This window comes from Eubalaena glacialis, chromosome 11, assembly GCF_028564815.1.
Source record: "Eubalaena glacialis isolate mEubGla1 chromosome 11, mEubGla1.1.hap2.+ XY, whole genome shotgun sequence".
Lineage (NCBI taxonomy): Eukaryota > Metazoa > Chordata > Mammalia > Artiodactyla > Balaenidae > Eubalaena > Eubalaena glacialis.
In genome coordinates this window covers 59,342,865-59,369,146 of record NC_083726.1, presented here as the reverse complement: position 1 = coordinate 59,369,146, position 26,282 = coordinate 59,342,865, and the positions used below count along the sequence as shown (strand labels likewise).

The following is a 26,282-nucleotide window of genomic DNA, read 5'->3' as shown; positions in this document are numbered from 1 at the left end:
ACCCACCTCCATAGGGGTACAGGCAGCTGCCCTTGAAGGCTGAGTGGGCTGGGAATCTTTGCGAGGGTTGTGGGGAGAGGGGAGGAGAGGTGTGCTCCCAATTTGGAGAGAGGATTGTGATGGGGGTGAAGGATGCCTTGGAATAAAGGAGGTGTAAGCACTATTGACTCTCATCCCCGGACAGTAGACAGGCCCACCTCGGATCCCTCAGCCCTTCCGAGCGAGGGACAGACGGGTCTGGGATGCAGGGGGTGGGACGCAGTGAGTGACTGGGGTGGGGAAGGGGTGAGGACCAGATAATCTCCGAGGGTTAGGGGTGGGGAGAGGAGGCGAGAAAAGAGCAGAGGTGCCGCGGTTCGGCGGTGGGCTCCGCGGAGTGGCAGCAACCCGCGAAGGAAGCCCCGCCCCGCTCCTCCATCGCCGCCCCGCCCAGGCCCGCAGCGCCGCGCTGCAGCGCGAGGGGCGGAGAGGCAGAGCGCCGACAGAGGACCAGACACCCAGGTCGCCCGCATCCTGGTGCCGCAGGAGCGAGGAAGCTCGCCTCGGCCCTGTTCCCCAGCCTTCGTCCAGGCGCCCGCCGCGCCTTTCTGAGCCCCAGAGACCGAGCACCTGTCCTCCGCCAGGGCCTCAGCTGAGCCCCTCTCCCCCGGAGCACATACGACCCCTGCAGCAGAAGAAGTGCCCCAGCCCCACGCCGACGACCATTATGGCCGAGACCAACAACGAATGTAGCATCAAGGTGCTCTGCCGATTTCGGCCCCTAAACCAGGCCGAGATTCTGCGGGGGGACAAGTTCATCCCCATTTTCCAAGGGGACGACAGCGTCGTTATTGGGGTGAGTGCCGCCCCTGGAGGGAATTTCGGAGAGGGGGCGGGAGGCTGAATCTTTTCCCCTGCCTAGCCTCAGCCCCTGCCTGTCTCTGCGCCCTCTCTCCACCGCTCATCCTCCATCCTTTTCGCCGCAGCCCCTCCTCTCCCTGCATCAGGATGCCTGGGTGTGGCCTGGCCAGGCCGGCGGCCGAGTCTCTGCAGAGCGAGAGGGGGCTACTTTCCCGTGATCAGGGGACCGGATTCCCCTTTGCTGCTCTGTGCAGCGTCCCCACCCCTAGAGCCAGTCCCATGTTTTTCTGATGTTTTCCTTCTTCCCTAGGGAAAGCGCATCTTCCCTTTGTTATTGGCTCAGATCTCTACCCCCACCTCCCAGGAAGGGGGAGACTAGTGGATGGGCTAGATGAGAGGTGGGCAGTCCAGGGTCTCTGCGGAGGTATAAATGAGAGTGGACTCTAGGATCAAGGCCTCCATCATTCCCTGAAGTAGTTACAGCCTGGACTTGGGGGGAGGGCACAGGTCTGATGAACGGTTTTCAGAGAAAGAAATATGTTGGTGCCACACCCAGTTTGGTGGGGGAGCCTCTGGGTCCTAAGGAAATGTCTGCCTTTCCCTCCCAGGTACAGTAGGAAGAGGATTTCAGACCCCCCAACTCACCCTAACAAATAAAAATAACCAAACCCTGAGATCCTAACAAGTAGTTGCGTATTCATCCTTTCTCTTGATGATCCAATAAAAAGTAGCAAGCCATCTCCTCTACCTCATCATGACAGCCCCTACCCATGGAAGAGACCTTATTAAGAAGGAGAACTAGTATTTACTGTGTGCTTGTTACTCTACATATATTATTTAATCTTCAAAACAACACTCTGAAGTAGGTATTAATATTTCCACTTTACAGATGAGGAAATTGAGGCCCAAAGAAGTTGAATGACTTTCTCAAGGTCACACTGTTAATTCACAGATCTGAACCTAAATCTGTGACTCCAAAGCTCACGTCTTTCCTTCTGTATCACATTGCCTCCACGGTTTTCTGTTCTGGACTTTTATCTGTGATGGTCCCAAAGGAATTCCTAGGGAATTCCTCACCTACCCCTCCTTTCCTAGATTGGTTGGGACTGTCAGGCTATGGGGTGAAAAGATCTGGGGTTGAGTCCAATAGGGAGTAGGGCTTAAGGGGTGCTGGGCCAGGAAACTGTAGCCAGTTTGAGAAGGGAGGGGCCCATATAAGGACCATCCTCAAGGTCAGGGGCACTTCTTATGTGTCTTTGATCCACAGTGCTTGGCACAGGGCATGGCTGTTAAAGGAATGAAGGAAAAAAGGGGAGGGAGCCTGGGCCTTCTGAATCAGTGAGATTGGGACTTTGAGTAAACATGCCTTAGGAAGAGACTTGCTTACATGTCCTGTCCCTAAGAGCCCTAGTCCGTCACCAGGCTCTCTCACCCACACTATGGACTCAAATGGGTGCTTTCGCACTGTGTGTGTGCTTATGTATGTGTGTGTTTGCCACATAGAGAGGGCCCCTGCTTCTCTTTGTCTCAGGGACGTTAGACCTTGCAGTCTGGTCAGTCTGGCCAGGCTAAAATAATGCCTGGATCAACCCTCGGGGCCTCTTCTCTGAATAGTCTGGACAGTGGGCGTTAGCTGTGAGAGTTAGAGCTTGAGGGCCCCCTGAGACATGAAGGCTGAGAAATAGGAGAAACGTAGTTATGGAGGAGCAAATCCACAAAAGCCTAGCTTCCTTGCTCTAGGTTTTTTAGGTAAATCTGAACCAACTCCTTTAGGCTCCCCGGGCCATCCATCCTGGCATGGTGGGCGCAGGGCATGGGGTGATATTGGGAGAAGGAGTTGTGTTGACCTGTCCAATTTGCCCAGCTAAGTAGGAGAGACATGGTGGAGGTGGGGAGGGAGGAGAGATGAAGAGAGGCCCAGGGCCCCCTGATAATTCAGATTCTATCTTACTCCACAGCTGTTCCTTCCTTATCTGTTTTGCCTGATATTTGCAGGGCTGTACCTTTGTCTCGCTCTGTATCTTCCCTTGCCCTAGCCCTTCCTGTCAATCTCTCCTGCCAAGATAAGTGCTTATGGGGGGCCATTTTGTCTCAGGCAGCATCCTTGGAGCTGGCCTTCCCAGCCTTTCTATTCATTCCTCATTCTAGAGGATGAGGGCTATAGGAGAATTAATTTGAGGAGTGCCTTGAGGGTCCCAACAAGGGAAAGAGATCTCCCATTCCCTTTCTTCTCTCTTCCTCTAGCTCCCTTTGGGGACCAGTGTGTGGGAAACTGAGGAATTCATGGAGCAAGCTGCTTCAGGATGTCTGGGAAGGTGAGGGAAGGATGAAGGTGGGAGAGGCTAATCTCTCCAAGCCCAACCCCTGCTCCTTTCTCTGACGGCTCTCCTCTCTGCACTGCGGCTAGCTCTGGGCTACCGAGTCCCTAATGTTTGTGGGCTTTTTCTGCTTGGCAAAATGTAGGAGAATAAGCTGGGAAGACAGCTCTGTGAGCCTTATCCACACCGCCCCCCCCATGACTTCTCCCAGGAATCTGGGGGATGGAGCTTTGCCCAAGTTAATGACCTGAGTCATAGTAGAAGGGTGTCTGGGTCACTGTCTGTGTGTGCTATGTACCTTGTTTTGCTCTTTGGGTCACTCAGAATCCACTGTGACTTTTTAAGTGGACCCATTTAAGTGTCTCTCTGCCTTGGTCTTGGTGGGCAGAGTGCCTGCTGTCTGAGCTGTTGCATCTATACCAGACACGGAAAGGATGACAGTAGGGAAACACATAGCCTCTCCGCCCCCCCCCAACTTCCTCTGTCTCTCCCCTTCCCTCCCTCCCTCCCTCATTCAAGTATTTACCACATTCTACCTCCCTTAGGTCTCCTGGTGGTTAAGTGGGTTCTTACGGAGGCAGAAAAGCAGGGTCACCAAGTACCTCGTTTGGAAAAGCCAGGTTGGGACCTGCAGGATTATTGGAACAGGGTCAGTATTGTTTGAGGTGGCTCAGGATTCCTTTGGTGTCTGAAGAGAGGGAGTAGTCTCCCCTTAGCCTTAGGTGAGTCTGTAAAGGAAAATGGAGAGGGGAGGTAATGTTCACTGTGGCCAGTATCTCTCCAGCATTACCATGGCAACAATCCCCAGGGGTGTCACTATGGAAATCAGTCCTGGTGCTCTGAAGTTCAGCCTCTACCAAGTGCTTTAGCAAAGGTTGAAAATGTTGGTCGTCTTTGGACCCCTGATCTTAGGCCCTCCCATTAGCTTTAGTCAGCACACACAGTGGAAAGCTCCAGAAAGTGCTGGGAAACACAGTTGGACAGGAGACAAGGAAGCTTGGAGTGGGTCAGAGGAGAACAGAGTCCTGGGTTGGGGGACTCTGAAGAGAAGCCCTCTGGAATAGGCACTGAGGAGCGCTAAGACTGCTGTGGGTGGAGACATAGTGGAGCTCAGAGGCATTCCTCGAAGGTGGAGGGTCTCCCTGAGTGTTTCTAACCTAACAGTCTTCTAGTCCCTGACGCTGTACTGAGTCACAGAGTCTTGGATTATTACCTGGAAGTAGAGATGGTGAGGGAGGCTCCTTGGAGAGGATGGGTGGGAGAACTGCATTCTTCTGAAAAAGGGGTTGAGGTTGCCAAAAGGATGTGAAGAAGGGCTTTAGCTCTGTCCAGAAACATTTGGAGAAATGCCCACATGGAGGGGGGCGGGTGGGGGAGGGGAAGGAAAAGCCACGACAAGGCTCTGACGCAGTGTTGGCACGTCACTTCTGGGATCACTTAGGCAGTGTGGGTCTGGAATCAGATTGCTTGGGTTTGAAACCTTGCTCTACCATTTCTCAACTGTTTGACTTTGGGAAAGCTACCTTACCTCTCTGAACCTCAGTTTTTGCATCTATAAAATGTAATAATAATAGTACCTACTTCCTACGATTGATGTGAGCATTAAATGAGATAATGCATATAAACTGCTTTGCACGGTGACAGGCACATAATAAACTCCCAATAAGAGTTAGATGTTATTATCATTTTATATGTGCTGTCTCCCCACAAGCTAGCCTTTGACACAACTGGGCAGTGGTTAACATTTTCCCCTCTTACTGGTTGTTTCATCCAAACATCCAGGTCCCTAGTATCTTCTTGCTCTCTTCTTCCATCAATATCTGTGTTTCTTCAACAAATATTTACGAAGAGCATCCTGTGGGCCAGGGACTATGCTTGATGTTGGGGATTTAGAGGGAATCCCTGCCTTCAGGAAACACTTGGTCTACATGGTGATCCAGGCTGAAAAGTGGCCTGGGCAGAGTCCTGGGAGGGGGCATCAGAAATGGCTTTTGCTAACTGTACGTACACTTCCCCAGATTCTGATAAGAAATCCCCCACAATGTACTACAGTCTGACTTAGAATAAATATGTGTCATGAAAGATGTAAATAATGGTGATGCTTCCCATGTGAGTAGTCTAGAAGTGGAAAAAGTGGAAAACCACTGGTCTAGTTATTCTCATAAAAAGATCTGACAAAACGAATTCACCATGGCTGTAATCAATAGAAAATTAAAAGACATTTGTACTTCAACAGATATAAAAATCTTAAGAAATGAGCTAGATTTGGAACTCAAGGGCTCAACCGAGAGTAGGGAAGTGGTAGAAGGCCTTCCCAGAAACCCTAGAACTGTATCCATGGCTTTCTCTGCTCACGAGATTACTAAGTGCACCCATTTTTAGCTCTTGGATATTTATTATCCTCATGGTTCCAAGAATGCCACCCTTCCTCCCTCTCTGGTCTCTTCCTTCCTCCCAGCCTAGGCTGAGGAAAAGGAGTTCCTCGGGCAATAATTGCCTTCAGCAGTTGGAGAGCGCCCTCCATTTCATTGCGTCCACAGCACCCTCTGGAATCCTGTAACTGGGAGTGTTAGAGAGAGAGTTAATCCCCACGTTCCCAGAAGGGAAGAAGGGAGGAGCGAGGCTGGCTTGAGAGTTATATTTAATCCCCTTTGGCTGCATGCCTGGCTTCAAGAAGCATGGATAGACATCATTGGTGGAGAAGAGGTGAGAGTCACTGGCCTGAGATGGACATATTTTGTTTGTTTCTATTTCTTGGCCACTGGATGGGAGAAATATTGAGTTAGATTACAATTCAAGAATCAAGGTTCAATTATAGAATAAAATAAAATGAAAGAAAGATATTACCACTTAGAAGGAGAGGCGTCAAGGCCACTTAAAATCTGTTTATTGTAACACTGTATGATCTTATTCTGTGTAATAAGAATTTTATGCTTTGTAATGAAGTGTAATGACGAACGGTATAGATAAAAAGGGTGAAAAATTCACAAAAGTCCTATGAATAATTCATAAACTCACTCAAACCTTAAAAAAAATCAAGGTAGATTTTTCTTTAATAATTCTAAACATAATCATAATCTGATTACAACACTAATATATTTTAATTGTTGACAAAGTTAAAAACAAAGAAAAGCACATAGAAGAAACTAAAACTCACTCAAAATCCCACCCCCCCAAAAAAATACTGTTAACAATTTGATGTATTTGTTTCCAGTAGTTTTTTCCTGCATATACACATATAATAATTTTAATAAAAGTATATCATAAACTATATTGTTTAGTAACCTATTTTTTCACCAACAAAATATCATGACTATTTCACTTATTGCCAGTTTCTTGTGGATCCTTCTAAAAGAATATCATACATTTACAAGCAAATACATATATACATGCATGCACTTTTTTTTTTACACAAATGATAGCATACTATACATATTGTTCTGTACCTTGCTTTTTTTTTACTTAACAATGAGTCTTGGAGATCCTTCTATATCAGCGCAGAAATATCTATCTCATTCTTTTTAACAACTGTATAATTTGTTGTAGGGATATGCCATAATTTATTTAGCCAGGTCTCTATTGATGGATATGGATATTTAGGGTTGTTCTAATCATTTGCTATTACAAACAATTGAACGACCATATGTATATTTAAGGGCCCAGCCAGTGCAATGCATCATCAAACTATTTTTGGCCACTGCATGCACGTGGGATCTTAAGTCCCTGACCAGGGGTCGAACCCATGCTCCCTGCAGTGGAAGCATGGAGCCTTAACCACTGGACCACCATGGAAGTCCCATCGTCAAACTATTTTATTTTGGCCACTTTGATAGGTTAAAATGCTACTTCATAGGCTTAATATTCATTTCTCTTATAAACAATGAAGTTGTGCATAATTCATATTTTAAGAGCCATTATCACATCATTTTGTGATGTGATATTCTATGATAGCACTTACTGAGGTATAATTTACATACAGTGAGTGCACAAATCTTATGCAAACAGCTGGATGAATTTTATAACATATTTTGACACCTATGTGACCACCACCCAGATTGAGATCTAGAGCATTTTGATTGCCCCTGAAAGCTCCCTTTTGCCCTCTTGCTGTCAATATCACCCCAAGGCAACGGCTACTTTGACTTCTATCACTACAAATAAGTGTTGTTTATTCTTGAACTTTATATAAAAGGAATAATACAGTATGTGCTCTTTGAGTTTCAGTTCTTTCACTCAACTCCTTTTTGAGATTTATTGGTGTTCTATTATGACATCATTTTATTTTTTAATTAAAAAAATTTTTATGGAGTATAGTTGCTTTACACTGCTGTGTCAGTTTCTGCTGTACAGCAAAGTGAATCAGCCATATGTATCCCCTCTTTTTTGGATTTCCTTTCCATTTAGGTCACCACAGAGCTCCGAGTAGAGTTCCCTGTGCCGTACAGTAGGTTCTCATTAGTTATCTATTTTATACATAGTAGTGTATATATATATGACATCATTTTAAATAGCAGCAAAGAATAAAATATATGTACATGCCATAGTGTAATCAATTCCTTGTATTAACCAGTCCCCTAAATGTAACTCCTTTCAGTTGTTTTCAATTTCTCATTATTATAAGCAGTGTTGATAATAAACATTCTTGTAGCTAAATATTTGCTACAAATATTTCCCTAGTACAAATTCTTAGGAGTAGAATATCTGGGTCAATGGATATGTACAATCCAAGGCTTTTGATTATGCATTTTTGAATTGCCCCTTAAAAGTATGGATGTACTGTCCTACCAGAAAAGAATGAGCATGATCCTTTCGAAGAAATTATACCCCCTTGAACCCTCATCTACTCTGCATATTACAATTAAGTTTTTGTTTTCCAGTTTGATAGGTGAAAAATGATGTTACTGTTTTTTTCTTCAAAAATGTTGATCATCTTTATGTTTATTGAACATTTGTATTTCTTCTGTTGTTAGTACCTAACTCTTGTCCATATTTTTCTGGTTAGTTTTGTCCTTTGTTACTAATTTATGAGAGTTCTTTATGTAGTAAGAATATAAATATCTTTGTTTAAAAATTTTTCTTGTTTAAAAATTATGTATTTTCATTTTGGAATAGTTTTAATCTAAATCAAAAAGAACAACAACAAAAAAAAACTCCTAAAATCCCACTGTCCAAGGATAACTACTGTTAACACGTTTTTCTATGCAAGCTATACATATATACATATATATAATTTTTTTACAGACATGGAATAATCCTTCATATACTCTTTTGTGTGTGTTTTTTTATACTGCATACTATTTTAAAAACCACCTTTTTCTTAAAATTATTTTGTGCGTACCTTGTCATTACACATTTTTCTGTAACATCACCTATACTGTTTTCTTTTTTTAATTTCAAAGCAATACGTTGTCATTGTAAAATATTTACATATCACAGAAAAAATGTAGTAAGCATAAGTTCCTGTCATTCTGCTCTCCAGTGATAACCACCATTAACAGATCTATATACAGTCTTCCATATCTTTTTTCTAAGACTATTCTATCCATATGCTTTTTAAAAATGTATAATCACATTATACAGATCGTTTTTATTTTTTCACATGATCGATCTTGGACATGTCAATATATGTAAACCAACCTTGCTCCTTTTAATGGGGGTAGATTATGGAGGTATCATAACCGATATCTTCTTGATGGATGTTTGAATTGTTTCTAGTTTTTCCTGGATACAAACGGCTGCAGTGAACATCCTTCTACACACATCTTTAAGTGCTTAAGCAAGTGTTATAAAATAAATTCCTAGCATTGAAATCGCTGGGACAGAGTATGACCAGCATGGACATTTAAATATTTAATAGAATTGTCCTCCAGAAAGCCTCTATCAGTTTACAGTACTCCATTAGTTGTAGAGAGCACCTTCACAACTTCTTTGTCTTTGTGGATTCTGTTTTTTGGGCTTCAGAATCTTTCATCACAGAGAGACCAGATAAATATTCCAGGCAGATATTTATCATAAGCCAGATTTAAAAAAAATTTTTAATGTTAAAAAATATTTATTAGTATAAATAATATTTTCCTTTTTGCAGAGAAGTAAAAAGGAAACAAAATAATACACTATTGTCTCACTCTCTTTGGCATTAATAAAACAAGACAAAACAAAACACTTGTACATGGTTTAAAAATGTAAACTTTCCGGGATACAAACTGAAAAATGAAAGCCTCCTCTCTCCCAGTTTCTCTCCCCCAAATAACCACTGTTAATACTTTTATATAATTCCTTCTGGAAAAAAATTCTACATATGTTGATGCAATATTGTAGATATACCTAGACCCACATCTTCAGCTTTATCCAACTTTTATGATTTCTCTTTTTTTTTTTTTTGAACCGCAAAGACTGTTTATTTGACACCAATAGCGTACATCATAGTAAAAAGGAAACCAGTGATCACAATTTAATGTTGTTTGGGGGATTCTAAGATAAAATAATAAAATAAGTGGTATTAACAGTGGAAAGAAATAGACAAAACTATTACATGCATATGATTTCATACCTGGTAACTCAAAAGACTGAACAAAGAAGCTAATAACATTAATAAGATATTTTATAATGTGATTGGATAGAAAATGAATAAATTGAAGGACCTATTATGTCCCAGGATCCAAAAATACACCTTATAATAAAGTATGACTTTTCTTAATTAGTTAAAACGTGTCTCCCAAACTCTGGTGTCCATAGATCTGAAGGTTTACATATCAGTTGAAGAAAGATGGACTCTAGTAAAATAATTTGACAACTAAGTCATAGTCTCTTTATACTGAATGACGGGAAAACACGACTGAGTAGTTTGTCACTTATGACGGAGAACAAGCATAGTCTCATTTAATCTTACCAGAGATCTTCCCTTTAATATGACTAGATAGCAAATATATTCTGTTTGGCTCCCTAGGTTGTAAATATTTTGTATCTTTAGCATTCTTATCAGCACATGTGATTTATAACATATTACCTGAATTAAACAAAGTACTTGTAAGTCTGAGTGACTTGCTTCACAGTTTCTCTTTACTTAAAGCTGCTTCCCTAAAGGGAGATCTATATTTCTTTTTTTTTTTAAATTAATTAATTATTTATTTATTTTATTTTTGGCTGCATTGGGTCTTCGTTGCAGCGCACGGGCTTCTCATTGCGGTGGCTTCTCTTGTTGCGGAGCACGGGCTCTAGGCGCGCGGGCTTCAGTAGTTGCGGCTTACGGGCTCTAGAGCGCAGGCTCAGTAGTTGTGGCACACAGGCTTAGCTCCTCCGTAGCATATGGGATCTTCCCGGACCAGGGATCGAACCTGTGTACCCTGCATTGGCAGGTGGATTCTTAACCACTGTGCCACCAGGGAAGTCAGAGACCTATATTTCTGATTTCATATATTCTTTTCACAAAGAGAGAGCTTGTGTTAATATTTCCACAACAGCTCAGTAGTTCGGTATTTGTGTATTTCATTTACACAATAGGCAACATGCTATACATCTGTCCCTAACTTTGCATCTTTCACTTAATGCATCTTCAGCATCTTTTCATATCAGGACATATGGATCTACTGAGGAAGATATTTTTTAACTTAGTGGTAGATTTTTTAATGTTAATTTATTGTTCTTCACTCTCCACAGCCTGTGGCCCTCTTGTCTTTTCCCATTTGGCTTCCCAGGCTAGGGGTCTGGGATGGTGAGTGCTAAGTCATCACACCCAGACTGAGATCCACTCATGCAGTCTCGCTGTGTGACCCTCCTCAATGACATTCCACCCCACAGACACAACTCCTGATGTCAGTACTAAATTTTGCCTCTCTTTAGTTTCCCTCATCCCCATAATTGTCCATGCGTACAGAAGGTTGAAGAACGGATGCCTTTTCAGGTGTTTCTCCTCCCTCACACCTGCCTACTGATGTCTGCCATCTTTTATTTCCATTCCAGGGGAAGCCATATATCTTTGACCGTGTATTCCCCCCAAACACGACTCAGGAGCAAGTTTATCATGCGTGTGCCATGCAGATTGTCAAAGGTAATGAATGTATTTTTAGAATGTATTTTTTTCAGGCTCCTCATTCCCTACCCCACTTCTCTCTACCTGTGCTCTTTCTCTGCCATCTCTTCAGATGTCCTTGCTGGCTACAATGGCACCATTTTTGCCTATGGACAGACATCCTCAGGGAAGACACATACTATGGAGGTGAGGGTTCTGACTTTTATGGGCATGAGGAGCTGGGACTGTTAATAGGAGGCCAAGGAATCTCAGTGGGGAAACATCTAGGAATTGAGGGCTGCCTGGTATAGAGGATGAACGGAGGGCAGCGTTGTAGTGGAAGTTTAATGGAATCCCTTCAGCCTGCTGCAGTTCACCCTCCTTTCCACTACTCCAGTTTTCTTCTTTTCACCTGGAAAAGCAGCAGCAATGAAAGTCCAGAGGGCTGCTCAGTTCCCTCCTCCTTTCACTAAAAGGTAGTGACCATCCCCTAAGTTAGGATAGTCTTCTTAGCAGCTGTTACCTCTGTGTTCATCTGCATACCTCCGAATTGTCTGATTCCTCCTGAGCCCCAGCCTCATTCCAGAATACCCTTACTCCCCAGGGAAAGCTGCATGACCCCCAGCTGATGGGAATCATTCCTCGAATTGCCCAAGACATCTTCAACCACATCTACTCCATGGATGAGAACCTTGAGTTCCACATCAAGGTGATCAGGGCATGACTGCTGGGCATCCTCTTATGGGACTGGGAGGGGAGGATCTAGTATGAGCCCACTGAGATCCTGGCGCCCCAACTTATTCTCCACCGTGGTTACCTAAGTTCTTCTCTGCCAACATAGTCTCTTCTGCCTTTTCCCTCCCACCACCACCATTTGAGTGGGTCGCATTAGCCTGAGATCCCTGGATCAGATTTAAGATAGGCCCTCTTCACTTCATACTTCTCCTTTCTCCCCAACCAGGTTTCCTACTTTGAGATTTACCTGGACAAAATCCGTGACCTTCTGGATGGTGAGTGGTGTTTAACCCCAGTGGGTGGGTAGGGGTGAGGAGGGCAAGGAAGAGAAAGATCACATTGCTTTTGGGCTCTTGGGTTTTGGTACTGTTTGGTGAGTGATGCAGCAGGCACACAAGGACACACACACTTGTACTCATGTCCCTTGCCTCCACTCACCAAGAATTTCCCAAAACCGAAAGGGTCAGAAGATGAGCTTAAATGCCCAGGCCCACGTATAAACAGCCTGAGTCTAGCTGGAGCCCTGGGGCTGGAATCCTGCAGGAGGAAAAACAGCCTTCAGCGCGTGCAGGGAGTTTAGGCTTCACAGGGGAGTCTTCCTCCCTCTTGCACATAGAAGAATCCACCATCCGAGTAGACTGCAGCGTGCAGGGGTTGGGGAGGTGGGGGGCTGGAAGTGCTGGCCTCGCTCACCCTGAATTGTCCTGATTCAGTGACCAAGACAAATCTGTCTGTGCATGAGGACAAGAACCGGGTGCCGTTTGTCAAGGTGAGAGTGGGGATGGGACACCCAGGTGGGGCCAGTGTATTGAGAGTGCAGGTGTAGGAGGAGGGTAGACCAAAGGCCCACCCAGAAGTTGGAGGGCGGACGTACTGGTGGGGTGAGACATGCCATGGGGCTGGGGAGAGTCTGGAGCCTGGGAAGAGGCACCGTCTTGAGAGGTCATTTGGTCACTGTGCAGGTAATTTAATTTGCAGATCAAAGTGCGTGGGTCACTCTCCATTTGCCCCCTACAGGGTTGTACCGAGCGCTTTGTGTCCAGCCCAGAAGAAATTTTAGATGTGATTGATGAAGGGAAATCAAATCGTCATGTGGCTGTCACCAGTGAGTGGGGAGACAAGGGGCTCTTGAGCGTGGGGTCTGCCTCTCCTCTGTGCCCTCTGGGGCTGAGGGACGCGAAAGTGAGCAAGGGAAGGCTGTGTCCTCCAGAGGAGGAGGGTCGCTTGTCTGTGTGACCCTGAGACCTGCTGCCGGGGAGACGTAGGGGCTAGGCTAGTCCTGACGGACACCCCCTCTCTTGGCGGATGGAGGCAGGGGTCTGTGGAAGCCGGGGCTGAGGGCTTCAGTTCCGCAGGGTTTAGTACAGGGATTGTTTCACCCTCCCTCCTACAGACATGAATGAACACAGCTCTCGAAGCCATAGCATCTTCCTCATCAATATCAAGCAGGAGAATATGGAGACCGAGCAGAAGCTCAGTGGGAAGCTGTATCTAGTGGACCTGGCAGGGAGCGAGAAGGTTGGGGGTCCTGTCAGGGTGGGGTGGGCAAGGAAGGAAGCCTTGGAGGGGGGTGGCCTTTTTGTAAATCAAAATAACTTTCTTATTGAGCTAGAATTCACATACCATAAAGTTCACCATTTTAAAGCGTACAATTCAGTGACTTTCAGTATGTCTGGAAGGTTGTGCATCATCACCACTAATTCCAGAACATTTTCATCACCTGTTGACAGTCATGCCCTCTTCTCCCCTCCCCCATCCCCTGGCAACCACTAATCTACTTTCTGACTCTGGATTTGACTTTCTGGACATTGCACATAAATGGAATCGTATAACGCGTGTGTGTGTGTGTGTGTGTGTGTGTGTGTGTGTGTGTGTGTGTGTGTGTGTGTGTGGTGAGGTCTGTAGCAAGAGCATTTAGGGGAACAGAGGAAGTGCCTTCTCTGTCCTCTTTCCCTCTCCCCGTCTCCTTGGACTAAGCCACCTTACATGAAGAAGAGGTGGGGAGAGCCCACTCCCTCTGCAGCCGCTCACGACACACTCACCCCTTCGTGCCCTGGTAGGTCAGCAAGACTGGAGCAGAGGGAGCCGTGCTGGACGAGGCCAAGAATATCAACAAGTCCCTGTCAGCCCTGGGGAACGTGATCTCTGCGCTGGCTGAGGGCACAGTGAGTGCTCCTTAGGTGTCCGCAGCCCTCAAGCCCCACCCCATCTTCTGCCTTCTCTTAATGCCCCACCTCATCATGCCAATTCATGGGTTGCTCCGCCCCTAGTCAGCACCACCGTCCCTTCTTTATTTTTATTTTTATTTTTTTTGGCTGTGCCATGCAGCTTACAGGATCTCAGTTCCCTGACCAGGGATTGAACCCGGGCCACAGCAGTGAAAGCCCGGAAGCCTAACCACTAGGCAACCAGGGAACTCCCCCACCATACTTCTGATTCCCCCATTGAATTTTTTTTTCTGATTTGTGTCCTCTCTCTTCCCCCAGAAAAGCTACGTTCCGTATCGTGACAGCAAAATGACACGGATTCTCCAGGACTCCTTGGGAGGAAACTGCCGGACAACCATGTTCATCTGCTGCTCACCGTCCAACTACAACGACGCGGAGACCAAGTCCACCCTGATGTTTGGACAGCGGTCGGTGGCAGGGTCCCCTACTCCCTGCCGCAGCCCCTGCTGCGCTCTCCCCTCAGGGTCTTGGGAGCCTTAATGGAGGTCTCATCTCTTCGTTCTCCTCTCCAGGGCAAAGACCATTAAGAACACTGCCTCCGTGAATCTGGAGTTGACTGCCGAGCAGTGGAAGAAGAAATATGAGAAGGAGAAGGAGAAGACAAAGGCTCAGAAGGAGACGATTGCAAAGCTGGAGACAGAGCTGAGCCGGTGGCGCAGTGGTTAGCAACGGGTCCTGTGGGTGCAGGGAGCCAGAGAGGGCTCCTACGATCTCCAAGGGAGGCTGCGTTTCCAGAGGGGTGCAGTAGAGCAGTCATGAGAGAAAGCGAGAGCGGGTTGACTGCCTTTACCCCCACCCCCCAAAAGGTTGACGGTCCACTTGGCAAGAGAGATGGAGGCCTGGAGGTCTCCGCATTGTACAGTGAGGGAGGAAGGACCCTCGGATGCAGCTGTCCCTTCTCCCATCCCTCACCTTGTTCCGCCCCTTTGCCAGGAGAGGACGTGCCAGAGACGGAGCGCCTGCCTGGGGAGGATGCTGCCCTGGGAGCTGAGCTCTGTGAGGAGACGCCCGTGAACGACAACTCATCCATCGTGGTGCGCATCGCGCCTGAGGAGCGGCAGAAGTATGAGGAGGAGATCCGCCGCCTCTACAAGCAGCTTGATGACAAGGTAAGGACAGTCGGGCAGGGCGCAGAGGTGAGAGCCCAGTGGGATGGCAAGCGAGGGATTAAAGAAGTAGCTTATCCTGCCGTTCTTCTTATTTTAAAAGAGATGAATGTTCATTATTGAAAATATGGAAGATAAATAAAAATATATAGAAGAAAATTTAAATCATCTCCTCCCACCATTCAGAAATAAAGCCACGCAATTGAGATTATACTGTATATGTAACTTTGCATCCGATTGTTTTCATTCCTCGTTATATAATGAGCAATTTCCTACTTTGTTAACAATTCTTCATAAAAGTATTTTAAAATAGCTGCCTAACAGTCCATTTATCAGAATGTATTTAACCATTTACTTATTTACAGGCCTTCTAGGGTTTTTTGTTTGTTTGGTTTTTTGTTGGTTGGTTGTTTTTGCTATTATAAATAGCTCTGAAATGACTGTCTCTTGTGCGTAAGACTTTGCTTTGGAATGATTTGATTAGAATGGAGCGCTAGAGTGGGATTTCTCAGTTAAAGGATATGAACATTTAAAGGCTTTTGCTGTGCATTGTCAAGGTTATACCAACTTCTAGGAAGAAAGGGATTAAAAAATGAGGGCAGGGGTCAAGGAGAGAAGCTGAGGGAAAGACCTCTTTCTTTTTTTAGGATGTGGAGTTTCTAAATCAAAGCCTAAACTAGCTGGATTTTTATCAGGATCCACATCTACCCCAACCCTGTAAGTCTAAACTGGAAAGAGTAGTTCCCTTCACCCCATCTTTACCCCTTTTGCCTCCAACAGGATGATGAGATCAACCAGCAGAGCCAACTCATAGAGAAGCTCAAGCAGCAGATGCTGGACCAGGAAGAGGTAATGGGAAGGAGGGCAAGACACGAGAGGAGAGAGTTGTGTGTTCATCCCTGAAAGGCATCAAAAAGACCTTTTCCTGATAAGATGGAAGAAGGGCCATTCTGCTTAGGGGTTAGTCACCCTCCAAGACTATAGAAATCTGGAAACTTAATTGGGGTTTTGCTTAAAGCACGGATGCCGGAGTCTGGGTGCTTCTTCATTCTGTTGCCCTACTCCTGTGAAGCGGAAAGCCCACTTCCTCTTGACTCTTGCTTTGGCCCTTGCTTCTCTCCTAGACCTATACCTGGGTGGGGGGCTCAGCTTCCCCAGACCAAGGGGCCATCGAAGTGGTCGCCGGCAGAGGACTCCCTCACGTGGCTCGCCCCTCCCTTGCAGCTGCTGGTGTCCACTCGAGGAGACAATGAGAAGGTCCAGCAGGAGCTGAGCCACCTGCAGTCGGAGAACGACGCCGCGAAGGATGAGGTGAAGGAAGTGCTGCAGGCACTGGAGGAGCTGGCCATGAACTACGACCAGAAGTCCCAGGAGGTGGAGGAGAAGAGCCAGCAGAACCAGCTTCTGGTGGATGAGCTGTCTCAGAAGGTGGTGAGTAGCCGGCTAGGAGCTCCCTGGCCTCAGAACATCCTCCACTTCCAAAGGGACCTCTGCTTCCTGATAGGGCAGGATCCCGTTTGCACCTTTGCACTGCCGTTCAGTGTGTCGTGGGACACTCCCCCACCCCGCCACTGCACTTTGCCCTTCTGACCCCTCTCTCTTCCAGACCCTTCTGCAGGGCTTGTGTTCTCTTCATAGCAGCCATCAGGGTCATGCGTGAAGGGAGAGGCCTCCGCCTGGGCTGGGGAGGGGAGCAGGAAGATGGCGGTGGGATGACCTGAAGGGCTGTCCCCAGGCCACCATGCTGTCCCTGGAGTCTGAGTTGCAGCGGCTACAGGAGGTCAGTGGACACCAGCGAAAACGAATTGCTGAGGTGCTGAACGGGCTGATGAAGGACCTGAGTGAGTTCAGTGTCATCGTGGGCAACGGGGAGATTAAGCTGGTGAGTGGAGAAAGAGGCGGCAGCCTTGTTCAGGTCATTCTTGTTCTGGGCACTGGTGGGAGGTGCCAGTGAGACAATCCAGGCCCTCAGGGATACTGGGAAGGGGGGTTGCCAAAGATCCAGGAAACACGCCTGCAAACTAGACACAGGAAAGCAGGTAGAGGTTTGCATAGACTCAATTGAAATACACATTCTAAATCCACACACCAACTGAAATTCACATTGCTGAATAAAGAAGCAGTGGAGATGTGCTTATAGCAGGATTTGGAGATGGGAGCACAAAATTAGGAATGATATATGCAGATCTGTGGCAGTGACAATGACCCATCTGGGTGATCAAACAGGTCAGTTTGACTACAGAATATCCTGTTGCTCTATAGGATGAAAGAAGGTGACTGTCAGAATTGGATCTTTAAGCGCAGAGAGAGGGATTTAGTGTGAAATGACAGGTGATACAGAGCTGCTAGAAGTCATCTGGAACATAGCCGTCCCACCCGAGTCCCTGTGTCTGTGGGTGTGTGTGCCTGGGGGCTAGGCTGAGTAGAAGGAAATGGATAAAGGGCTTCCTGGCAGCAGAGAGGCACCTCCTCCGTCCCTTGCTCTCCCACAGCCGGTGGAGATCAGCGGGGCCATCGAGGAGGAGTTCACTGTGGCCCGACTCTACATCAGCAAAATCAAATCCGAAGTCAAGTCTGTGGTTAAACGGTGCCGGCAGCTAGAGAACCTCCAGGTCGAATGTCACCGCAAGATGGAAGTGACTGGGCGGGAGCTCTCATCCTGCCAGCTTCTCATCTCCCAGGTGAGTGCAGAGGTCCAGAGCCTTTGGGTGCCGTGGGAGAGGACGGGCAACTCTGTGCTTATGGGATAACTCCTAGCACCCACGTTTATGTCAAGAGCCTAGGGTCAACTGAAGTCAAGGACAGAAGAGCTGGGGGGAAGCATGAGAGGGTCCAGGCTAGAGAAGTGAAGGATCGGGGGATACTGCCCTCTGATCCAAGAGGGTCTAAAGGAAGGGTCTCCAGAGGAATGTCCCTCGACCCTGCATCCCCATGGGAGGTGTAGCAGGAAGGGAGGAGAGCTGGAGCTTATGGAGGTCTGCACTGCCTGGAGTTGGGTCCTTTGCTGCATCCGTCTTCTTCCTCTCATGAACCTTCACCCCACCAGCATGAGGCCAAGATCCGCTCCCTGACGGAATACATGCAGAGCGTGGAGCTCAAGAAGCGGCACCTGGAAGAGTCCTATGACTCCCTGAGTGATGAGCTGGCCAAGCTCCAAGCCCAGGGTGAGGCCCTCTTAAACGTCCAACCCCCCCATCCTGGGATCTAAGATCGCAGAGGGGACAGGGAGGGAAAGTGACAAACATCACAGGAAACCACCCAACAGCACACTCACCAAAGCATTAGACCGAAATCGTGGAGTCCAACTCACATGCTGCTTAGCACGCTTTTGTACGTAGCTCATTTTCCGTGAACCATAAACCCTCCATTGTTCTTTGTCCCTGCTGTATGAAATTGGACCATCCTCACCCAGAAGAACATCCCTGTGGGCCCATTCTGTGTAGACGTGCCTTGCTCTGCCTGGAGCTCTGGTCACAATGTGAAGTTCTGTCCGGAGGAGGTAGGTCTGATGTAAGCTGTCTTCCCCTCTCTCCCTCAGAAACTGTGCATGAAGTGGCCCTGAAGGATAAGGAGCCAGACACACAGGACTCAGAAGATGTGAAGGCGAGTGGGGAAGGCGTGGGGAGGACTGGGGCCCGGCAGGGCTGTGCTGGTCCTCACTGAGCGGGTGTCTGGGAGTCTAGCTTTGAGCTTGGGGTGGGGTTGTTTGCAGAAGGCCCTGGAGCTGCAGATGGACAGCCACCGGGAGGCCCATCACCGGCAGCTGGCCCGGCTCCGGGACGAGATCAATGAGAAGCAGAAGACCATTGATGAGCTCAAAGAGTAAGAGTTCCCCAGGGCGGCTCATCTCCACCCGGTCCCCTCCCCGTGTGTGCCTACTCAGATGCTCCCTCTTGCACTAGGATCCGGTTCTTTAACTTCCATGTGTCATTCCCCTGACAATGACATGACTTTGCAGCCCAACTCCAGGAGGTACAAGGAGTGAGGACTAGTCCCTATCTGCAAGGCTATTCTTTTTTTTTTTTTTTTTTAATAAGTTATATATTTTAAATTTTATTTATTTATTTATTTTTGGCTGTGTTGGGTCTTCGTTTCTGTGCGAGGGCTTTCTCTAGTTGCGGCAAGTGGGGGCCACTCTTCATCGCGGTGCGCGGGCCTCTCACTATCGCGGCCTCTCTTGTTTCGGAGCACAGGCTCCAGACGCGCAGGCTCAGCAATTGTGGCTCACGGGCCCAGTTGCTCCGCGGCATGTGGGATCTTCCCAGACCAGGGCTCGAACCCGTGCCCCCTGCATTGGCAGGCAGATTCTCAACCACTGCGCCACCAGGGAAGCCCTGCAAGGCTATTCTGATTAGATAGCTCAGGGCCCCTCTGTCATGGAAGCAGTGGCCTGAGTCTGCCTCTGATACCCGAAGGTAGATGCGTCAACACTACCAGGACTCACGTGTAGAAGAAGGAAAGTGTTTGAGGAGCTGGGCTTCCCTTTGCCTCTCGCTGACATCTTTTTGTTCTCCCCAATACCTCCTTGCCCTCCGCAGCCTGAATCAGAAGCTCCAGTTAGAGCTGGAGAAGCTTCAGGCTGACTATGAGAAGCTGAAGAATGAAGAACATGAGAAAAGCACCAAACTCCAGGAGCTGACGTGAGTGACGGGTCTGCCTGCAGACCCTACTCAGACATACTGCAGAGGCAAGACACAATCTAGATGTGAATATGGTGACCACAGGAAGCAAGTGCCTCAGAAGAACAATTTGATGGGGTGGGGAAGGGGGAAAAAGGGAGGCTTCTGTTGAATATTAGCAGACATGGAAGGATGTGGGTGATGTTTTGTGACGTGTAAAAAGCAGGTTACAAACAGTAGGAATGGTATAATCCCATAACAGTTATGTGGGATATGCATGCATGGAAGAGTCTGGAAAGATGGACACCAGAATGTTCACGGTGGTTTGATCTGTAAGTAGTAGAATCATGGGCTTTTTATGGAACTCGTTTACTTATCTTTTTTTTTATTTTCTAATTTCTGCACTGTGAACATGGGTAACTTGTGTAATAAATAATAATAAAATATAGATCAAAGGAATGGAGGAGGGAGGAGAGAGGGAGGCAGGGAGGCCCTGAGGGGTTCTTCTGTTTCCCTCTTCCTCCAGATTTCTGTATGAGCGACACGAGCAGTCCAAGCAGGACCTCAAGGGTCTGGAGGAGACAGTTGTGAGTGGTTTCCTTCTCTGTCAGGTTAACAGGGTGTGGGTGGAGGGCTTCAGTTCTTCCTCCCGATTTCTTCCTAACCCCATTCCTCCTTGCCTTTCTGCAAAGTCAGTCTGTGGCATGATCAGGACGCACCTTTTCCTAAAGGATGAGTGACTCACTTGTCTAGAGAGACCGGAGGGTCCAGTAATTTTGGAGGGGGAACGGTGACCGGGTATTTGGAGGCCCCCAATTTTTCATCATTGTTTCCAGGCCCGGGAACTCCAGACCCTCCACAACCTTCGCAAGCTGTTCGTTCAAGACGTCACGACTCGAGTCAAGAAAGTGAGTGCCGTTTCGGGGTCTTCCCAGCCCCGGTATCCTCCCCTTGTCCTCAGGCTTCTCCAGACCCTGTGGCCTTCAGTGGGGCTGGCTTGGCCTGGTCTGGGTGGGACCTGATTGGCCTCAGGACAGCCACACCTTTCCCCTGCCTCTGTCTCTCATCAGAGTGCAGAAATGGAGCCCGAGGACAGTGGGGGGATTCACTCCCAAAAGCAGAAGATTTCCTTTCTTGAGAACAACCTGGAACAGCTTACAAAGGTTCACAAACAGGTAAGAGTGAGGGTAAGGGGTGAAGAGAACTCTTGAGGCCGGGAGCCTAGGATACCTAAATCTTTGGAGGCCCTTGGATTTAGGAAAATCTACTTGCATGTTTTCCTTACTTTTCCCTTTTCCCTTTCCTACTAATCCCTTCTTTATCCTGTATTTCGTTCCACTTTTACCTTGTTCTTGGTTCTATGCCTGTTTTCCCTTTCCCAAAGCTCCCAGCCTGCCTCTGCTCAAAGTGGAATTCCCCAGGCCTACGCTGTTGGAGGGAAAGGTTGAAACTGATAGAGGTTTCAGAGGCATGGGGCCGTGACCGTACACAGGGGATACTGGTCAGATGTTAGCCAGAGATGGAGAGCAGAGAGACAAGAAGCCAGGAAGCTGGGCTTTCTCTCATGGAGAGGACTCCCTCTGCCTAGGCCTGGGGCAGGCACCCAGGGCAATTACATGATGTCCTCAGACGGCCCAACCGGCCCCTGGTCAGGGCCAGTGAAAACTCCTGTGTATTAAGTTGCTGCCTCTCTATCCCCCTCCTTGCTGCTGCGGCTCCTTAGGTGGAAGACTGGGTTTCAAAGGTATGGGGTGGGGAGGTGGAAGGGTCAGTCCAAAGGAGTCAGGACAGGAAATGTTTGGTGCATACAGAGCAGGAGCACCCTGGCTAGTGCCAAATAGCTGAGCCTTGAAGACAGATGCAACAGACTGTCAACTGGCTCTTTTAACTGATTCGTAAAATAAACCCTAACCTATACTTCATTCCCTTCTTTTCGAATCCACCTTAAAATTCGTTTTAAACTCATATTCTCATTAAACTACAGCTTAAACTTCTTTTCTTCCCAGTGCCATACCCAGCATATATAGTAAATACCCAGTACACCTTCTTATTTTTTTAAATAATCAAGAAAATCCTAGAACTGTGGCCCAATGATAGTCCACAGGGTTTATTTATTTTTTTTGGACCTGCAGAGGGCTTCAGAACCATCTTTCCCCCTTTACTTATTATAAAACAGTGTGAACAACATTATAGGAAAGTTGAAAGGGAAGAAACATTTGTAATCGGTTTTGCCTTTCTTTTTAACTTCTGTGTTCATTTTCCTTCTTAATCCAAATGCATATTACATTGCTTTTTTTCCCCAATTTTTCATTGTAGTAAAGTACACATAACATAAAATTTATGACCTTTAATCATTTTAAGTGTACCATTCGGTGGCCTTAAATCCATTTGTAATGTTGTGCAACCATCACCACCATCCCTCTCCGTAAGTCTTTTCATCCTGTAGAACTGAAACTCCATCCCCATTAAATAATAACTCCTCATTCCCTGCTCCTCCACCCCCTGGCAACCCCCATTCTACTTTGTCTCTATAATTTTGACTACTCTAAGAATCTCACCTAAGTGGAATCATCTGGGATTTGTCCTCTTGTGACTTGTTCATTTCACTTAGCATAATGTCTTCCAGGTTCATCCACATTGTGGCACGTTTGAGGAAATCACAGGCTGTTTCCTTTTCCCCCATGAAGGCTCTGCCTCTGTTCTAAGTCTCAAAGACCAAAAGCTACTCACCCATAGGAGAGAGGACTCCTAATATCCTACCTCAGGGGACACAAGACTAGAAAGGAAAACATGAGCAATGTAGAAACCTCTCAGTCAACAGAATCTTAAATAGCCAGGGCCATAACCCTATTACAAATTAAGCTAAGTTATTGTCACAGCAAAACATTGTTTATAATCTGTAAATTGTCCAAAATTAAAGGGACAATTCTCCCAGTGTTCCCTGCTGCACTGATTTACCTGGTATCTTCCAAGGCTGGCTCCTTCTGCAATCTGTAGGGCCCTAGTCATTGTGTGAAACCTTGTAAAAAGATCAGGAAGTCTTTTCTGGCTGCAAGGTGGTTGCTACCAAGCTGTAGCTTAATTTAAATGGGGAGAGGGACAGCCCAGGAAGTCCTTGAACATGAAGGTAATGAGCACAAATGTTTGTGAGACTTCAAAACATTTTCTTTCCTTCCTATGGGGCGGCCATGTGTGTGTGTGTCTCTGTGTCTGTGTGTGTGTGTGTGTGTGTGTGTGTGGCGCGTGCGCTCCTGTATTCCAGCTTCTGCTCCTGCTCTACACTGCACCTAACCTGCACTCAGTACCATCTCCACCCTCCAAACTGCTACTGTGCTCTTGCTGCCTCGCCCTGTGCATGCCCACAAAGCCATCTCTGGGGGAGGGGGAGGGGCCTCATTCCCATGGTTGCCCTGGGGCTGTTGGTCTGGCACCAGCTGTGAGATATAGGGGGGTTGGTGGTGTTTAGGCCAGGAGGAGACTGGAACTCTTGCTATCCCAAGAGTTCTGGGCTACAGAGGAGTTGGCATGTTTTTGCTGCCTGGAAAACGATGTAACTTTTTAATGCCTGACTACCATTTGCTAAAGGGAGAAGGAAAGAACTGGCCAGAACAGCAATTAGGTAAAGGGAATGAGGCCTTTGGAGGAAACGACATGGTCTCCACCTTCCCTGACATGACTTTTCCTTATTCTCTCTCCCACCCGCACCCCCGACTCTGCTGCCTTGTTCGCCTCTCTCCCCGCCTCTTCGCTGGGGCTCATCCCACAGCTGGTACGTGACAATGCAGATCTGCGTTGTGAGCTTCCTAAGTTGGAAAAACGACTTAGGGCTACGGCTGAGAGAGTTAAGGCCCTGGAGGGTGCACTGAAGGAGGCCAAGGAGGGCGCCATGAAGGACAAGCGCCGGTACCAGCAGGAGGTGGACCGCATCAAGGAGGCCGTTCGGTACAAGAGCTCCGGCAAACGGGGCCATTCTGCCCAGATTGGTGAGTGGGGAGTGGGCGTCAGTAGGCGGGGGGGGGGGCGGTTACGGGGGGGATCACCACCTGGGGGAACCCAGCAAATTCCTCAGTGTAACCCCACCCCAGCCTCATCCCACCACCACTACAAAAAAGTAGAAAAGTGAATTACCTTACATGCAACTCAGTTCAGCTCTAGCTAAATGACCTTGCAGGGCAACTGCAAGGTAACAAATAGCCTCTTCACGGTCATTTTCCTTTCTTTGCCGCAGCCAAACCCGTCCGGCCTGGCCACTACCCAGCATCTTCACCCACCAACCCCTATGGCACCCGGAGCCCTGAGTGCATCAGTTACACTAACAGCCTCTTCCAGAACTACCAGAATTTGTACCTGCAGGCTGCACCTAGCTCCACCTCAGATATGTAGTGAGTGACCATGGGCGGGCTGAAGTCCCAACCCAAGGCTCTCTGCACCCTATAAGGCATAAGACTGGGTTAATTATTGGGTGAGACTTAATTCTTTTCCTAAGTAGCTTCATTTCTAACCCTTTCTCAACTTCACACCTTTGATTAGAAGATGGGCATCTGCCCTCCCAGCCTGAGGCCATGTTTGTTGTCCTCTGGTCTCTGGGGATGGGAGGGGTGGATGGCTTCATCCCTGAGGGTGAGTGTGGATCAGTGGTCCTCGGAACAGTGGAAGGTGGGTGCCAGAGGTTGCATCTCTCTGCTCTGCTCCATCCAGCTTTGCAAACTCCTGTACCAGCAGTGGGGCCACATCTTCTGGAGGCCCCTTGGCTTCCTACCAGAAGGCCAACATGGACAATGGTGAGTGGAAAAGATGGGTAACCAGCCTGTGGGATCCCAGGGCAAGTTGAAAAGTATCAGAAAAGTAAGTGACCCTGCACCTACAGCTCAAACACTGCATCCCTTCAGGGTCTTGGACGCTTGGAAGTGGATTCCTCCGGTCATGTGCCTGTCCCAACCCTTACCTTCCTTTCCCCTTCTCCTCTCCTCTGTGAGGGCTCAGGGAGGCTTTTTCTCAAACAAAATAATGATGCAGATTGGGGTAGTTGAAGACGAGTGCCACAGACCCAGACGGCAGCTATGTTCCCAAGACACTTAGCTTTTTCTCCAAGGGATTAGGATGAGAGAGGGTTTGAGGAGACTGTTAGTAACACCCAATCTCTTTTTTCCTTCTTCCAATCTTGTGTCCTCCATGATGTTGTCTTCAGGAAATGCCACAGATATCAATGACAATAGGTACGCCGGTTGCCACTGCTCTTGGGCTCTCTGGGTGGGACCAGAAGAAATGGTTACATTTCCCTCATGCCTTACTTAGAGGTTCGCTGGAGACTTTGGGGAAAGGAGGAGGAAATGAGAACCATTCTCGCCATCACTGTGTTGTCCAGGAGGTCCAGTCATCCCCTGCCTTGGTGTAACACTGTCCCCTCCTCCAATTCTCCCTGGGGTTCCTCCCCATGCCAGCTATGGGGGCTGGGAGAAAGCGCCACGGACATCTGATGACCTGGGTTTCCCTCTTACTTTTGGGAACTTTGTGACCTGGGGCAAGTCAGCTCTATCTCTCTGGCCTTGATTTGCCCTGTATTCCTGCCCTTCGTTATCTCACAGGGATGCTGAGAGAGCAAAGTGACAGGAATGCTGTCATTTATACGGAGCTGACAATGCTGTGATTATGCTGGGTCTCTTCTTCCAGGAGTGACCTGCCATGTGGCTATGAGGCTGAAGACCAGGCCAAGCTGTTCCCTCTCCACCAAGAGACGGCAGCCAGCTAATCTCCCACACGGGCTGCTGCATACCTGCACTTTCAGGTAGTTTCAGGCCGCTTCCTCTGACCAGCCTCAGGTTGCCTCCTTTCTTGCCCTCAGCTTCTTTGTTTCTCCTGCTTTTTTTTAAATCATCTCAAAACTTTTACTATATAGTTGTCCCTCAACTCCCGCTGTCCCCTTCCAGGGGCTACATCAGAACTGCCCGGTGTCCCCTAGGCACTGGCCTCCCCTCCCCCCTTGTGCTTGGCCATAGTGGGAACCACAGTACTGCCTTTCTGCCACTAGGGGTCGCTGCAACATGTCAAAAGAAGTGGGCAAGGGCAGTGTCCATCTAGAGCCCCAACACAGGTCACAGAACCTAGTAGTTATTAGGAGACCTTGGGAGATCTCTGTGTCCTATACTCCTCATATCTGTATATGTCACCAATGAGCTTTAGCAAATGCCCCAGGAAGTCTAACTTTTTGTTCCTCTAGCTGCTGTATCAGCACTCCCCTACAATCTTTCTAGTGGAGGTGGAAAACAGCTGTGTGCCCACCTCCAAGCCCCACCTTCACCTCTGTCCTGGGTCCCCTCCCCTGTTCCCTGTGCTCTCCTAGCAGCACAGGCACCTTCCTTGTTCTTGTGTGTCACCAGGCTTCTCGCCAGGGTTGCTTTATGGCTCAAAACGGGCACTGGGATCCTGTT

General features: G+C 47.7%; 1 protein-coding gene across 3 annotated transcripts; it reads left to right on the top strand.

Annotated features, from left to right (window-relative positions):
* Positions 1–679: 679 nt before the first annotated feature.
* On the top strand, positions 680–26,211 carry KIF5A (kinesin family member 5A). Of its 3 annotated transcripts, XM_061206345.1 has the most exons (29): positions 707–835; positions 8,936–8,938; positions 11,118–11,205; positions 11,300–11,373; positions 11,771–11,875; positions 12,128–12,176; positions 12,615–12,670; positions 12,919–13,006; positions 13,295–13,419; positions 13,962–14,066; positions 14,388–14,536; positions 14,642–14,790; positions 15,063–15,238; positions 16,016–16,084; positions 16,460–16,666; positions 16,971–17,117; positions 17,728–17,916; positions 18,282–18,399; positions 18,774–18,838; positions 18,948–19,057; positions 19,774–19,875; positions 20,381–20,441; positions 20,691–20,762; positions 20,925–21,029; positions 23,621–23,837; positions 24,083–24,236; positions 24,553–24,635; positions 25,043–25,070; positions 25,525–26,211. In XM_061206345.1, exons 1-29 carry the CDS (start codon positions 707–709, stop codon positions 25,601–25,603), a joined length of 3,102 nt encoding a protein of 1,033 aa, XP_061062328.1. In that variant the 3' UTR covers positions 25,604–26,211. The 3 variants fall into 3 exon arrangements, with proteins under 3 accessions (XP_061062330.1, XP_061062328.1, XP_061062329.1); XM_061206347.1 differs by lacking the exon at positions 8,936–8,938 and having other exon boundaries at positions 680–835; XM_061206346.1 differs by lacking the exons at positions 8,936–8,938; positions 11,118–11,205; positions 11,300–11,373; positions 11,771–11,875.
* The last annotated feature ends 71 nt before the right edge of the window (positions 26,212–26,282 follow it).